At 56.8% G+C, this 16195-nt stretch overlaps 1 protein-coding gene across 1 annotated transcript; it reads left to right on the forward strand.

Annotated features, from left to right (window-relative positions):
• The first annotated feature begins 7820 nt into the window (after positions 1-7820).
• On the forward strand, positions 7821-15944 carry RAB19 (RAB19, member RAS oncogene family). The gene is made up of 3 exons (XM_075557753.1): positions 7821-8021; positions 10486-10669; positions 13842-15944. The coding sequence occupies exons 1-3, from the start codon at positions 7821-7823 to the stop codon at positions 14108-14110; spliced, it is 654 nt and encodes a 217-aa protein (XP_075413868.1). The 3' UTR covers positions 14111-15944.
• The last annotated feature ends 251 nt before the right edge of the window (positions 15945-16195 follow it).

Below are 16195 nucleotides of genomic sequence, written 5' to 3' on the forward strand. Positions count from 1 at the left end.
CGGTGTCCAGGGCTTCCGGGAGCCCACGTGACCTGCCCGGGCGCGGGGCACGCTGGGAGCTGTAGTCCGCGTCGCGGTTTCAGGGACTTCCGGCGGCGGGCGCCAGGGTGCTGGGTCCCGCGAGGAGTGGCGGCTGCTGGGGCAGGGCTATGAGGGGAGCTCCCTCTCTTGTCCAGAGCTGTCATCTGGGGAGACGTGATGGGTCGACACCTCACTGTTCTAAAAAAGCGTTGTTCGCTCCCTGTTTTCATCCACGGTGACGCCCTTTACAGGCGTAGAGAGTGCTCCTAAAGTGCCCGCGGGGTGGGGGCGGGGGTGGGAGGGCAGCCCAGCCCCAGGGTCCAGAAGTTACTCATCGAAGCTGCCCAGACCCATGAGTGATCCTTAGATCCTGGCCACAAGGAGATCCTCACCCAGCCACGAGGGGTCCCATCGCAGGAGGGGTCCCCAGTCTCCCGTCAACCACCACTACTGAGCTGGGGCGGTGGGTCAGCGTGATGTCCAGGTGAGCAAGAATAGTCGGGCAAGCACCCTGGTCTGCAGAGCTATAGTGGCGCATACAGTAACTGACACATTAGAACCCGTGGCGCAGGCAGGCTGCAAACGCTAAGGTCAGCAGTTTGAAACCACCAGCTGCTCCACAGCAGAAAGACAAGGCTTTCTGTTCCCACAAAGATTTGCAGTCTCAGAAACCCAGGGATGCAGTTCTACTCTGTCCTAAGTGATAGCGAGTTGGGTGTGTGTGTGTCGGGGGGGTGTTGTTTGTTTGTTTGTAATCTGTGGGCACTCTAAAAGGCAGCTGTGAGGTGAGGTGTACCTTTTCTACCTCACCTCAGGCTGCCCTTATCAGTGGTAACCACTTCCTCATTCTGCTTTGTGCATGTATACCTGAACACTGCCCAGAGGCAAATCCTGGTTTCTGAACATGATATAAATGGACTCAGAGCGAGAGCGCCCAGGTGGAGCAGCTCCACAGGAGAAAGACAGGGCTTTCTACTCCCGTGAAAGAAAGAAAGAGAGAGAGAAAGAAGGGAGGGGGAGGGAGGGAGGAAGGAAGGAAGGAAGGAAGGAAGGAAGGAAGGAAGGAAGGAAGGAAGGAAGGTAGGAAGGAAGGAAGGAAGGAAGGAAGGAAGGAAGGAAAGATGATAGGTAGATAAGTAAATAAAAGTGTCGGGGACCTCACAGGGTCAGCTCTGCGCTCACCATCCCATAGGACCACTCTGAGTCAATATTGCCTCTTCTTCACCCAGGACAGTGAGAATAAGATTTGTCCAGGTTGCACATTCATGTTGGCCAACTTCCCTGGCCTTGTGTCTGCATTTCCTCTCACAGAAGAGGAACTTCTGACGCACCCTACCCCCACCGGGGCGTGCACAGAAGAGCTGAGCTCCGCTGAGTTTTCTTTTTTTTTCTTCATGATTATGGGGTTTATTAACAGGTTACAAGTCAGGATCAGAAATGTTAAGGATACAGTTTTTTGTCTGGATCTGGAATGTTAAGGATGCCGTTCTTTTGTCTGCAGTGCTTTTTCTCAGCCATGCTAGCAGCATACTTCTCTGGTCCTTGACCTCTTAGCCACATAGACCTTCGATCACTGCTCTGCTCTGGCAAGTGTTACAAAGCTACTTTAGTGGTGGCAAGTGCCGAAAGGGCACCCCCTCTGCAAGTCAGCCTCCTACCCAAAGACACCCAGATTTCCTCTTCCCCTGGGCCAGGAAGTCTGCTGCTTTCCTCGTGGTGTCTGTGTTGCCGCTTCTGCTGTCACTGCCACTTCCCAAAGAAGGATCTTGGTTGTGCTTCACTCGTGGCTCTTCTTTCTTGAAGCTCCGCTGAGTTTTCAAGACTGACCTTTCAGAGCCCTCGCCAGGCCTTTCTTCTGAGTGCCTCTAGGTGGCTTCAAACCACCAACCTTTCAGTCCATAGCCAAATACATACCTGTGCCACCCCACCCCCATCTCTGCCCTGCTAACCCTCTCAACTCCTCTGAAGAGTCTCTTGTCCTAGGGCGACCATGGGAGTGGGGGAGGCAGAGTCAGGAGTGGCCTTGAAGAGCATCTGGGCATTCCAAGTTTCACTCTCTACTTCTAGCTGTTCTAGGTCAGGGATGGAGGCAGCTTTTCTTTGGCTGGCAAGCATTACCAGAAGGAAGGAAACACTTGATGTCTAACCTCAGTGGTTTTACTTCCTGCCTACAGCACGTAGCTTCGTGGTGGGTCTCTCTCTGACTCCCTGGTAGGGGAGAGATGGCCCCAGGTCTCCAGGCGCCAGCGTTGGGCACCGTTTTGTTTTCTTGCTCTGCCTACACACTCTCTCTCTCTCTCTCTCTCTCTCTCTCTCTCTCTCTCTCTCTCTCACTGCCATCAAGGCAGTGCCAACCCATAGCAACCCACAGGGTAGAACTGCCCCTGTGATTTCCAAGATTGAACTCTGTGGGAGTAGAAAGGGTCACTTTTCTCCCTCAGAGCCACTGGTGGTTTTGAACTGCTGACTTAGCAGTTAGCAACCCTGTGTTAGTCTGGGTGGATTAGAGAAATAAATCTAGGGAGACTCGTGTGTGTAAGAAAGAGCTTTATATCAAAGAGCAATTGTATATTAAGAAAACATCCACACACACAAAAAGAAAACATCCCAGTCCCGTGCAGATCAAGTCCATAAGTCCGACATTACCCCATAGGTTGATACAAGTCCATAAATTCCTCTTTAGATTCACACAGCCATGCAATGACGTCAAATGCAGGAAGATTACAGGCCAGTGGGTGGAGAGTGTATGGATCCAGTGGTGGTGGGAGCAGCTCAGCGTTGGTGTGGGTCTCCACATGGCTCCTCGAGCTCCAGGGCTCTGGCTCCATCAGCATAGCTCCATGTGGCTTATCAACAGGAATGTCTCACAGGGAGTGTGTATCTGGCCTGCATGCAGTGAGCTATTTATCTATGTTGCGCCTCCAAACAAGGTCATCGATCTGCGACCTGATTGACAGGTTAACCTCCACCCCTTCACCCTTAATAGTCTCAAATTGACCCCAGCTGATGTAACTACCACAGACCTGGTGCCTGAAAACTGCTGTGGACATGGCCCTCCAGGTACAGTGCCCACGTGGGGACCCTGAGAAGCAATGACAGAGGGTGATCTGGGTCCAGGAGCCCATGTGCCCTCTCTATAGGGCTGCTCCACTTCTTGGACCCCTCCATCCCCCCACTGGGAAGAGAGTCTGCATCACCTCCCAATCTAGATGGACAGACGTTTGCCCTGCTCATCCAAACCATTCGATAGCTTTTCTGTGTGAGCTCCATTCTGTCTAGACTCGGGTTGCGCTCACTCTGGCTGAGCGCACGGCGGGCACATTACCGCGTGGCGGGCAGCTGGAACACACAGTGCCATTTAAATATTTTATCAGCCTGGACGGTTCTGGCTGGTTTGTTTTTCCAGAGAGCTGCTTGGCCGCCTGCATGTGACGGCCACATGGCGGAGAAAACGCAGCGTGTGTGAGAGTGGACTCCACTAGAGAAATGCGGTGGGTGGGCTCTCGCCTCTACACTCAGCGCTGCCCCTGGGCTGAGAACCGCCTCCCCTGGAATCCTTGTCCACACTCCACATCTCCTCAGGATCACCCCTTTTCTCAGTGGCACCCCCAAATGAGTCATTCAAACCCACCAAACAACTCAGCTCCTCAGGATCCTCCTGCAAACGGTTACTCTCTCCACGCCACCCCCAAGCCCAGCCCAGCAGGAGGGGGGAGAAGGGCCAGGTGGAGCTCAGGTAACTGCTGGATGCCTTCCTGAGGGGCGTTTGTGTGCAATCCTGGGCCCAGGGGACACTTGTGGCTCAGAGCCTGGGGCCAGCAGCTCGCCTGGCATTTAGTGCCCCAGGCAGCTCTGGGCTCAGCGGGGAGCGGGCGGGGTGCTGGCAGGTGGGAGGGTTGGCACTTTCCTTCCACTTCCTCTAGCAGCCCGGCTGACACCTGGAGAAGAACTACAGTTCCCACCACACTGTGAGGCGGGAGAAGAGGGAGCTGAAACACGGGAAGCTCCAGCCAAGGAACGTTACCTGGTGGCAAAGGTGAGGCAGCCAAGGAGTCAGCTGCAGGTGAGTCAGGAAGGTGCCCGCTGGAGGGCGGGTGATAGAGCAGAGGTGCCTCCGGGGTTTCTCGTCACCTGCCGCTCACTGTGGGCTGAGTTAGGGGAGCTTCGGTGGAAACCCCAGTTCCAGCTGGGGGGCAGAGTTGGCTTGGACAAGACTTGAGCTCTGTGGTGACTAAGATAAAGACACCGGAAGTGGAATGGCTTTCTCTCGCGGAGAAATCAGGTGGGGGAGTGGCTGGCCCTGCAGCTCTGTCTCACATCTGTGGCAGGACTTGGCCATCTGAGAGTCAGACCCCCCCTCCCCCACCTCCCAAGCAGAGCCGCTGCTTGGGAGGAAGGTGACAGGTGGCCTGGAGTGGGAGCCCACGGATGTGCTTTGGTTTGCCTGCTGAACTTCCTTCAGCGTTCAGAGCAGCCCACCAGAGCAGGGGGGAGGGGGACCCCCTCCTCCTCCTCCCCTAAAACTGGGGCATGTGTACGTCCTACTTCGTTCTGGGCTACAGACTTGTTCTTTCCTGAGACTACAGAGAAAAACCAGAGTAAGACAGGGGATCAGGAGGGGCGGGTCAAAGGGCAGGAGCCATTCACAGCACATCACGTGTGTAGCCACCGCATGTGGTAAGCTTTCATGTCTTTTTCTGAGATGTTTAGTGATGGCAAGGCCATCACACAGTACCACAGGCAGACACTGAAGGTGTCACCGCCCCCATGGCCCCTCCGGTAACAGAACATACCTTAGTTGGGAGAAATTGAGCTGTAAGTGGCTCGAATGTAATGCTCCTTAACTTCTATGAAGACAAAACCAAATTGCACTGTAAGACCTTCTAGAGTAAATTACCGTAATAGCTGAGTGGAAGCTTTGTAGGTTTTTTAGCTCCTTTCCCTTTAATTATTACTTCATGCTCAAACAGTTACTGATTGCGATTCACAAATGCCACTTACCACCAACTACAAAAGCAAGTGATGAAGAAATTGAAGAATTCTACCAACGACTTCAATCAGAAATTCATCAGACATGCGATCAAGATGCATTGATAATGAGTGGCGATTGGAATGCAGAAGTTAGAAACAAAGAGGAAGGAACAGTAGCTGGAAATATGGATTTGGTGATAGCAATGGGAAGAATACACAGAGTAACTGGACCAGAAGAACTAGTCAAAAGCCCACCATTTGGGGAGGTCGTGCATGAGCAAGAACCGATGGTGCTGAAGGAAGAAGTTCAAACTGCACTGAACGCATCAGCCGAAAACAAGGCTCTGGGGATTACAGGAATATCCGCTGAAAGGCTTTAGAAAGATGAAGAAGCACTGGAAGCTCTCAGTCGCCTCTGCCAGGAAGTTTGGCAGACAGCTACCTGGCTAACTGACGGGAAGAGATCCACATTTGTGCCCATTCCAAAGAAAGGTGACCCAATGGCATGCTCAAACTGCCGAACAATATCACTAACGTAGCACACAAGTAAAATGTTGCTGAAGATCATCCAGCAACAGTTGCCTTACCACATGGTCACGGAGCTGCAGAGGGTCAGGCCGGATTCAGAAGAGGACGTGGATTAAGGATATCATTGCTGATGTCAGGTGCATCTTGGTTCCAAACAGAGACTGCCAGAAAGATGTGCACTTGCTCATTGGCCAAAGGCATTAGCTGTGTGGACCATGATAAACTGTGGATGACTTAGAGAAGAATGGGAATTCCAGAGCACTTCCGGTGCTCACGCAGAACTTGAGCCTGGACCATGAGGTAGCGGTGAGAATGGAACGAGGGCACGCTGCATGGTTTACAGTCAGGAAAGGTGTGTGTCAGGGCTGTAGCCTCTCACCATACCAGTCCCTAGAGAAAGCCAGCATGCTTGGTAGAGCGGAGGGGCAGCGAAGAAGGGGGAGGCCCTCAATGAGATGGACGGACACAGCGGCTGCATCGAAGGGCTCGAGGACACAGTGAGGATGGCGCAGGACCGGCAGTGTTTCATGCTGCTGTGTTGGGGGTTGCTATGGGTCAGAGCCTACTCAAAGGGACCTAACATCAACAAACTAGAAAGCTTGATGAAATCAGTTACTATAGAAACATCAGCACTTACTCCTGGCCTGAGTATAAAGCCACGTGTCTGGAAGCGTCACTGTAATTGGGTAATAATGACAACAAAAAAGCTCACTGCCACCAAGTCTCTTCCAATAGAGTAGCCTGCCCCTGCGGGTGTCCCAGGCTAAAACCTTTACAGGAGCAGAGAGCTCCATCTTTCTCCTGTGCTCTTACTGGTGGGTTCAAACTCTTGACCTTGTCGTTGGAGCACAACATGAAACCCACTCCCCAAACCAGAACTGCTGCCATCGAGTTGATGCTGACTCAGAGCACACCTACAGAACGGGGTGGAACTGCCTCTGTGGCTTGCCGAGCCTGTCACCCTTTCTGGGAATAGAAAGCCCCGTCTTTCTCCCAAAGAGCGGCTAGTGGTGCGCAACAGTAGGTCTTGCAGTTACACACGCCGCCACGGCAAATAGCATGGCACTGTAGCCTTGCTGCAGCTGTGAGCAATGTCTTCCTGGTTGTAACTCCTTACGGGGATATTTTGGTTTACAATGAGAAACGTGACACAGACATTTTAGACAGTCACGGTAGTGTCACCTGCCTGATAGGGTTATCCAGACTCAGAGACATGGGGCAGGGTCAGCAGAGGGAAGCCCAGGCGGGAAGGCTTCAGCCCGCATGCAGTGCAGCTACAGTGCACAGTGGCTTTTCCTCGGGAGGTCGTGAGTTCCTTGGGCTCGGGTCTCTAGGAGCAGGGATAGTGCAGACAGGGAACAAGGTCGTCTGCTAACCAGGAGGCTGGAGGTTAGTGGCCACCCAGAAGGTCCTCAGAAGAAAAGCCTGGCAATCCACTTCTGAAAAAAACAGCCGTTGAAAACCCTCTAACTCACGTCGGGTGCCAGGGCTGGGCTCGAGGTCCACTGTCTGGAAGTGGGACAGGCCCAGGCCTCCTGCACGGAAGACAAGAGTCTAATGCAGAAGAACCAGGGCCGGTTCATAGGGCCCATCTGAAGGAAGTCCAGCCCACCCTGGACAGAGGGGGCTTGGGTCTGGCAGCTGCCCTGTGCCAACCTGTGGCCCTGCTGGGTCAGCGCTGGTCAGCTAACTGCCTGCTTGGGGGGAGGGTGGGGCAACCTGCTGGCATGAAGACTGCCAGCTTGGGGACCACAGGCCGCAACTCTGCCCTGTCCTGTGAGCTCCCTGTCCTGTGGGCTCCCTGTCCTGTGGGTCCCTGGGAGGAGGATGGACACGGTCATGGCAGGTCTGTTTATTTTATTTATTTATTTTTAATCATTTTATTAGGGATTTATACAACTCTTATCACCATCCATACATACATCAATTGTGTAAAGCACATTTGTACATTCATTGCCCTCATAATTCTCAAAGCATTTGCTCTCCACTTAAGGCCGTGGCATCAGCTCCTCATTTTCCCCCTCCCCGGGCCCCCTCCCTCATGAACCCTTGATAATTTATAAAGTATTATTTTGTTGTATCTTTCCCTTTCCGACATCTCCCTTCACCCATTTTTCTGTTGTTCGTCCCCCAGGGAGGAGGGAGGTCACATGTAGATCCTTGTAATCGGTTCCCCCTTTCCAGCCCACCCTCCCTCCACCCTCCCAGTACCGTGTTTATTTTTTTTCCTCACAGGTTCTGGGTGACGGCCCATGCAGCTGTCCTCTCCCCCTCCTCGGCCCCCTCCGGTGGCCACAGCCATGCCCTTCTCTAGCTCGGCCCGGGCCGAGGATGAGAACTTCGACTTCCTGTTCAAGGTCATCCTCGTTGGGGACTCCAACGTGGGCAAGACGTGCGTGGTGCAGCACTTCCAGTCGGGCGTCTTCAGGGACATGCAGCAGAACACCGTCGGGGTGGACTTCACCGTGCGCTCCCTGCACATCGATGGCAAGAGGGTCAAGGTGAGGGGTGACAACAGGCAGCTCAGGCCCCTCCCCTGAGGACGTGCCTGCTCTTGCCCTCCCTGGACTGTGTCTGGTGTCACTGTTGTGCAGAGCGGCTCCGACTCCTGGTGACCGGCTCAGCCCTGAACCTTCCTCAAGGCCGACCATCCTGGCTGAGTCCTGGTAGCAGCCACAGGGCCCGCCCGTCTCCCTGGGGGTCTTCTTGTTCTTCTCAGAGGTTAAAGGGCAGTGCCACCATCATTGTCATGTGCCCAGGGAAACATGACAAGGGTGTGATGTGACTTCCTATGGGGCAGGTCTGAGTTGCCCACCCGCAGCGCCAGCCCCCTGCGGTGGAGCTGATGCTGAATTATGGGGCCCCTCCGGGCCAGTGAACATGGGCACTATCTCGGTGGGAGCAGTTGGCCTCTTTCTGCCCTGAGTGGCTGGCTGGTGGGCTCAAACCCTCAACCTCTCCATTAGCAGCCTGGTGTTTAACCCGCTGTGCCACCAGGCCTCCTGTGGGTACAGAATGCCACCCGGTGGAGGGTTTAAAGCAGTGTTCTCCACGACTCTTTCATATAGTTCCTCATGTGGTGGTGACCCCAAACCATGAAATTATTTTCATTGCTACTTCATAACTGCCATTTGCTAAAGGGTCATTTAACCCACAAAGGGGTCACGACCCACAGGTTGAGAATCACTGGTTGAAAGAGAAGGTGGTGTTATGGTCGCACCCAGGGCTGCCACTGGGGAGGCCAGAGCCAGGCTGTCCTCAGCCTGCCCTGGAGAAGCACCTTCTTTGTCTCCCCCTGGCCACTCTGCGCATTTCCGACCTGGAGACCTGGACGTGTCCTGTGGGCGTCATCTTCACAGGCGCCCTTCCTGTGGCCTGCTTCTGGGACTGCCTCTTTGTTTACAAGGCACGGCTCAGAAGGCACTTCCTATGGAGGGTTAAGGGCTGATGAAAGAAACAGCTTAGTTACAAACAAGGTCACCTTGCCCTCCCAGGGCGAGACTTGTGGGTCTTTCTGGGGAGACCGATTCCGTGCGGAGCAGGAAAGCGCCTTTCACACAGACAGGCCCCAGTGTCAGCCGCCCCTTGGGACACCCAGGCCGACTGGCATGACTCAGATCACAAAGACAGTGTTGGACAACCTCCTTGGGCGAGCAGCGCTGGGCTCTTCAAAATGGAGGAGCAGCAGTCTAGGGCACTACGGCTGACCTCTCCCTGCCTGGGCAAGAAGGGGTGGAGAAAACAAAACCACGTGGAAACAGTGCCAAGAATTCGTGGGCCGCCCAGAGCTCAGGCTCCATGACCCCGGGATCAAAAGCATGAGATGGGGCCTGACACCCACTGCCCACTGCCCCGAGAGGGGGTACCTTACAAGGTCCTGGGCAGCGTGGGAGACGAGGTGGACCAACACTCAGAATTAGCAGGACTGGGCTTCCTGCTCTGACTGGTGGAACCCATGAGGCCCTTTCAGCCATGTATGTGGCTCGCCACACAGTGGGCAGGCTGAGCCGTAACCCCAGGGAGCACCAGTCCTTGGAACCAGCCATCAACCACAGGAGCGAGCTGAGCACGGCGTTGGCCCAGGGGAGACAGCTCAGAGGCAGGAAGGCACAGGACAGAGGACGGGTGAAAGCAGGAAGCTCTGGAAATAGGGCGAACACAGAGGAGCCCCCTTCCCGCTCAACCAAACTGCCACACACAGGAAAATGACCACGGGGTGCATACTGCCTTGACTCATCGGATCGGGAAAGATCACAGGCATGGATTAAATGTAGAAAGGGGAGCTTATTGGGGATTCGGACTGAGGACAACGGAAAGATGTGAGGAGACACGCTGGAGGGTCCGGGTGATGGAGTCAGTGGGACTGTCACCAGCAGAGACCACGGCGTCTGTCTCCAGCAGCAGGGTGTTTGTCCATGTGTGGAGAGGTCTGGGATTCCATGTACCACAATCAGCGGAAGACATGGAGGACGGGGGCCGAGGGGCCACGTCTGGGCGAGGGGTGGACAGCAGGCTGGACGCTCTAGTGCTGAGGGTGAGGGAGCATCTCCCTGAACAGCACTGTGAAGCCGAGCAAGGGGAGGGGGTGGTAGCTCAAGTCCCCGGGAGCTGTTGGCGAGGACATGTCTGGGCATGGACTGCCTAAGTGGATGCCTAAACATGCCGCAGCTGGCCCAGGCCCTGCTGGTCCCTGCACTACCAGGAGCAGGCAGCCTCCACAGAGGGACCCCAACATCTGCTCCTAAGGAGGGGGATGTGAAAAGTCCCCGCACCAGCATGCCCTCTGACCGTTGTGAGTCTCAGTCCGTGGTTCCCAGACCCAGAGCAAGTCCAGCTCCTGCAGGGAGGCGCCGGGGACATGGGTTCCCTCACTCTCTTGGGAGAGCCAGGGGCTGCTGGGAAAGGACCCAGGTGGGGCTCCCCACAGGTGGGGACTCTGCCCCAACCCTGCCCATCACTCTGCAGATGCAGGTGTGGGACACGGCTGGCCAGGAGCGCTTCCGGACCATCACCCAGAGCTACTACCGCAGCGCCCACGCGGCCATCATCGCCTACGACATCACGCGCCGCTCCACCTTCGAGTCCGTCCCCCACTGGATCCAGGAGGTGGAGAGGTACAGCGCCGCCAACCTGGTCGTGATGCTGATAGGTGAGTTCTGCTCGGTGACAGTCAGGGAAGGGACAGTGCCCTGGAGTTCCCTTGTCAGGAGCAGATGACCTGCGATTCTGGCCCTGTGTCCTGTGCTGTTGGGAGGGAGCAGCCTCTGGAGAAGGGCATCCTGCTCCTTCAAGGGCAAGTTAGGGGAAGAGGAAGATCCTTAAGGAGATGGGCTCAGGCAGGGCGGCTGGGAGGATAGCACCGGCCGTGTTTCCAGCTGCCGCATATGGGTTGCTGAGCTGACAACTCAGAGCATGGTGTTGGTGTCGGCAGCTTCAGCATCTTCAGCGTCATCCAATCTCCACTGCTGGACGGGTCGGGGCTCAGCCCTACCCTACCCCCCACTGACCACCAGCCAGTCCCGACTCAGCGACCCTACAGGACAGAGCAGAGCCTCCCCACGGGGTTCCCGGGTACCAGCAGCCAGCCACATCTCTCCCCCACCAAGCAGCTGGTGGCTTCTACCCACCGACCTTTGGGGCTGGCAACTGAGCGCTTCCTCCCTGCGTCCTCAGGGCCCTGTGGGCTCCCAGTCTCCATCATCCCTGGGCCCTGGTTCCCCTTACAGCTACACGCTCTGCTGGGCAGCCAGCAACTAGCTGAGAAGGACTGGGACCCAGTCTGCTAGGTGCCCACTGGGGGGACCCCAATCTATCAGGTACCTATCAAGGGGGGACAGCCTAGTCTGTCAGGTGCCCACATGGGAGACATCCCTAGCCTGTCAGGTGCCTACTTCAGGATAGACTTGCTGGACACCCCCTGGCCTCTCAAACACCCACTTGGGACAAATCTTCTGCCAGGGGCCCCCCTTAGTCTGTCAGGAGCCTGCATGAGCACTTAGCCTCTTGGCTCCCCTTTCCTGGTCTGGTGGGCGATGGGAGCTTCCCAGCTGTACAGTGGGGAGGTGGTGATGCCCATGAGGTGCTTGGCCCAGCACACCAGCTCATCACCAGATGCCCTTGTCAAACCCAGCTGCTGATTACGCCCACGCCCGTCAGCGTAGAGCTGGGCCTGGGGACACTCCCAGAGATGCATGTTTGGGCTTTGATCAGCAGGCCTTTCTTCCGAGGGGTCTCGGGGCAGGCCGGGACATTCACACTTTCTGTTCGCAGAGGAACGCCTGGACCACGACGTGCTCAATCAGGTGTGGGATTTGTTTCTAGAAAGTTCACTTGTTTGAAGGGACTAACTCAGCCAAATGATGTGGGTGGAGGGCACTGGTGGCGTGGTGTGTTAGGCATGACACCACCAGCCATGGTGGGGAGAAAGCTGTGGGTGTCAGCTTCCATCACACCAGCAGCCTCGGGGACCCACAGGGCAGGCCTTCTGTCCTGCAGTGTCACTTGAGTGGGACCGACTGGGGGCAGTGGATCTGGTTTTGGTGTTTAAAGTCCCAGAAGGAGCCCCAGTGGCATAGCCATTAAGCACTCAACCGCTAACCAGAAGGTTGGGAGTTCAAGGCCAGCAGTCATGCCTGGCGGGGGGTGGGGGAGCTGTGGCTGTATGCCCTGGCAAGATGGCAGCCACCACACCGGCAGGGCAGGGTTGCGTTGCCTGAAGGGTCACCTGAATCCGACCCCACTGTGTGGCAGCGGGTTGGTTCTGGTTCTCGCAGAGACAGGCCCAGCAGAGCAGGAGCCCAGGGCAGCTGCACCAGGATACATAGGATGTCAGGGTCCTGCTCGGCCAGGCTCTGCTCAGGCAGTCCCTCTGTTGCTCCTCTGCCCTGCCTCTCACACCTGCCCCCTCCCCCTTCCCCTGGGCCCTTCCCAGGGCTTCCAGGTGGCCTGGCAGGTGCCAGGCCCAACTGTCCTCACTGCTAGTGGCTCCGGGGTGGCAGAGGGTGGCAGAGGCCAAGTGTCAGGTCTCTGGGGACCTCAACGTTCTCTGGTGTTTACTCCGAAACCGAGCCTGTCTTTGCAGACAGCCCCCTCTAGTCTCCCGAGTTGGTTCTAGCAGAGCCCAGGATGGTCAGAGGGAGTGCTCCCCAGCCCCCAGCCTGCGCTGACACTCATATGCAGGTTCTTGCTCTCTGCCAGTGCCCACCCCAGCCCCCGGGCTAGCAGGTGGGTACCTGCTCTCTCCAGTGTCCCCACTCCCAGCTGTGGTTCAGAAAGTCAGACATTCTGAGGAGGCCCCACCCTCGCTGGGCCCCAATTCTTGCAGCCCTTGCAGCCCCTCTAGCCCCAGACAGACAGCAGGGTGGATTGGAGCCTGCTCTCCAGCCACTCCCAACTCCTGCGTCCATTCCCCTTGCTGAAAACCCCCAGTGATGACTGCAAGGACATCGCTGGTGACCCCACTTCCCTGAGCCCTGGGAGGAGGCAAGTCAGAGACAGGATGTGGGAGGGGCTTCCAGGGGCTACAGGAGCCAGTTTGGGGTGGGGAGCAGTGATGTTGGGTGCACACACAGGTGAACCCTCACACACACAGGCACGCAGGAGCACACATAGACACATATGCCCCTGGGTCACTTAAAGTGCATGTGCATAGACACACGCCACACATATGCACGCATGCACGAGCACACACCACACACAAACACATACACACCCTGCTCAGGTCCACAGCAGGGGTTTGGTTTGGTGTATGGCTACTTCTTGCTTCTGCCAGAATTTCCCTGATTGAATGTACGCACGCACGAACAGCCTACAGCCCTCAGGGCACTGCCCACTTCTTGTTTCCCTGGCCAAGGCCCACCTTCCCCCAGTCTCCTTCTGAAAGGGAGAGTCAGAGCCAACATGCCCGGGGACACTGGGCAGCTCGGTGGGCCAGCGCCTGGGGACCAGGGTCATTTTAACACTGCCCCAGAGGGGCTGGTATGTGACATGGTCGCCTCACTGTAACTCTGGGCCTCGGGCTGTAATCAGTATGCTGAAGGACGGGAGAGGTGGGGTGCAACTTAACTTGTGGCCACAGTCCCCTGAAATAGATGTCCGCAAGGGAAGGGCTGGGTCTTTCCCAGCCCTGGAGGGACAGACGCCTCACCTTCCTAAGCCATCAGGGCTTGGAACTGGGCTAGTGGGTCCCAGAATTCCCAGTCGCCCACAGGGTCTCCAAGGCTGCCAGGCCCCCTGCCGTGCTCCCCACCCTACCCCCGGGGTGGGGGGAACCCCATGTGAGTATCCCCACACCTGAAATGTCCTCTGCTCCCCGCCCCCAGGAAACAAGGCCGACCTGTGGCAGCAGCGGCGGGTCCTGTTCGAGGACGCCTGCACACTCGCCGAGAAGCAGGGGCTCCTGGCCGTGCTGGAGACCTCGGCCAAGGAGTCCAGGAACGTGGACGAGGTCTTCGTGCTCATGGCCAAGGAGCTCATGGCCCGCAACAGCCTGGCCCTGGGCTCAGAGGGCACCCTCGGCAGCCTGGCACTGGACTCCAGCCCCGTCCTCGTGGGCCAAGGTCCCAAGGCCAAGGCCCCCTGCCACTGTTGAATGCAGGAGGCCGCAGACAGCCAGTACCCTAGTGTCTGCCGGGCAGCCTGGCCACCGCCGCGCTGACCCCAAGGGTAGGGCAGCCTAAAGACTTGAGGTGGAGGCCTGAGGGCCCTTGTTCTCCTTTCCTTGCCCAGCCCTTTCACTGTTCTCTGCTGGAAAAAGAGGGTAGAGAAGGGCTGTGTGGAACATTCCGGAATAGTGGGCGGCAGCTCCGTGGAAGGACCGCTGCTTACAGAGGCGGACTCCTTGTTCCCTGACAGCCACAGGTCCCGTCAGGCTGGAAATACTCCGTGACATAAATGCCATTTCCCCAGGTGACCGTTGCGCTGGGCCTCTCTGCATCCCCTTGGGGACCTAGGAGAGGCCAACCATCTCCCTAAAAACGCCAAACTACCTGCACACTGGCATCGCCTCAGCGGACACGACACTGGCTGTTGCTGAGGAGCAGGCCCCTCTGCCCGTCCCTTCCTGGGTGTTGTCAGGGAGACGCGGTGCCTTCCTAGAGGCAGAGGCCCAAGTCCACCAGAGGCACCTGGGAGGAAAGGCCTGGCTGTCAGTGTAGGCCGTCCCCTGCTTATGTCACGGATGCTTGTCTTCCTTGTCCCCGGCCCCACAGCACACACGCTTGTCCTCCTTGTGAAACTCCCTGGTCCCTGAGGAGCCTGTGCTGTGGCGGTTGGCAGGGCCCAGCTCGTGGTGACCCCAGATGTGCAGGGTGGAGGCAGCGGCCCTGAGTGTCCCTGGCTGTGCCTGTGGGAGCCCATAGCCAGGCTTGTGCCCAGGTGCTTTGGGGAAGTGGTCTCCTTTTTCTCCAAGGTTTCAGTGAGAAGCCAAGCCTTAATCGATCACAAGAACCAACATATAACCCCACACCCCCCACGGGGGACAAACAACAGAAAAATGGGTGACGGGCAACAGAGGGTGATGTAAGATATGAAAATAACAATCTATACCTTATCAAGGGTTCATGAGGGAGGGGGGTGAGTGAGAGAAGGGGAAAATGAGCTGATATCAAGGGCTCAAGTAGAAAGAAGATGCTTTGAAAATGATGATGGCAGCAAATGTGCTTAAAAGAATGGGTGAATGTGCGGCTTGTGATACGAGATGTAAGAGCCCCAATAAAGGTACTTAATAATAATAATAAAGAAGAAGCCAAGCCTGAACTGCACAGCCTAAGCCGTGGCCGCCACCAGGGCTCCTCTGAGAGGTACGGGGTGATTGGAAAGAACAAGTTTCCAACCTCGCATGGCTCCCTGTGTCGCCCACGTGATGGACAGGGCAGGTGTCCTGTGGTCCATGGCTCACTGTGTCACCCACGTGATGGACAGGGCAGGTGTCCTGTGGTCCATGGCTCCCTGTGTCGCCCTGGTGATGGGTGGGACAGGTAACTCATGGTCCAGCCAAAAGAGAGGGCAAGGCCTGGCTGCCCTCCGAAGCCATCCCCCAGCATCTCCCTAAGCCTTTCCCCCAGGCCCCCTGGGTGCCCCCAGCCTTCCCCAGCTTCTTTCCAGACCTTGCCCTCCACCCACCCTCTCTAGACCCCTTCCTGCCCCTGCCCCTCCTTCTCCCATAACCCCCCAAATCTAGCCCTCCCCAGCATCTGCCTAGTATGCTTCCCAGCATCCTCCTAATATCCTCCCTGCATCTCCCTAGTATCCCCAGCATCCCCCTAGTACTCCCCTGGTATCCTCCCCAGCATCCCCCTAGTATCCTCCCCAGCATCTCCCTAGTATCCCCAGCATCCCCCTAGTACTCCCCTGGTATCCTCCCCAGCATCCCCCTAGTATCCTCCCCAGCATCCCCCTAGTATCCTCCCCAGCACCCCCCTAGTACTCCCCTGGTATCCTCCCCAGCACCCCCTGGTATCCTCCCCAGCACCCCCTGGTATCCTCCCCAGCACCCTCCTGGTATCCTCCCCAGCACCCTCCTGGTATCCTCCCCAGCACCCTCCTGGTATCCTCCCCAGCACCCTCCTGGTATCCTCCCAGCATCCCCCTAGTATCCTCCCCAGCATCTCTCTAGTATCCCCACCAGCATCTCTCTAGTATCCTCTCCAGCATCCCTAGTATCCTCCCCAGGACC

This window comes from Tenrec ecaudatus, chromosome 9 (assembly GCF_050624435.1).
Source record: "Tenrec ecaudatus isolate mTenEca1 chromosome 9, mTenEca1.hap1, whole genome shotgun sequence".
Lineage (NCBI taxonomy): Eukaryota > Metazoa > Chordata > Mammalia > Afrosoricida > Tenrecidae > Tenrec > Tenrec ecaudatus.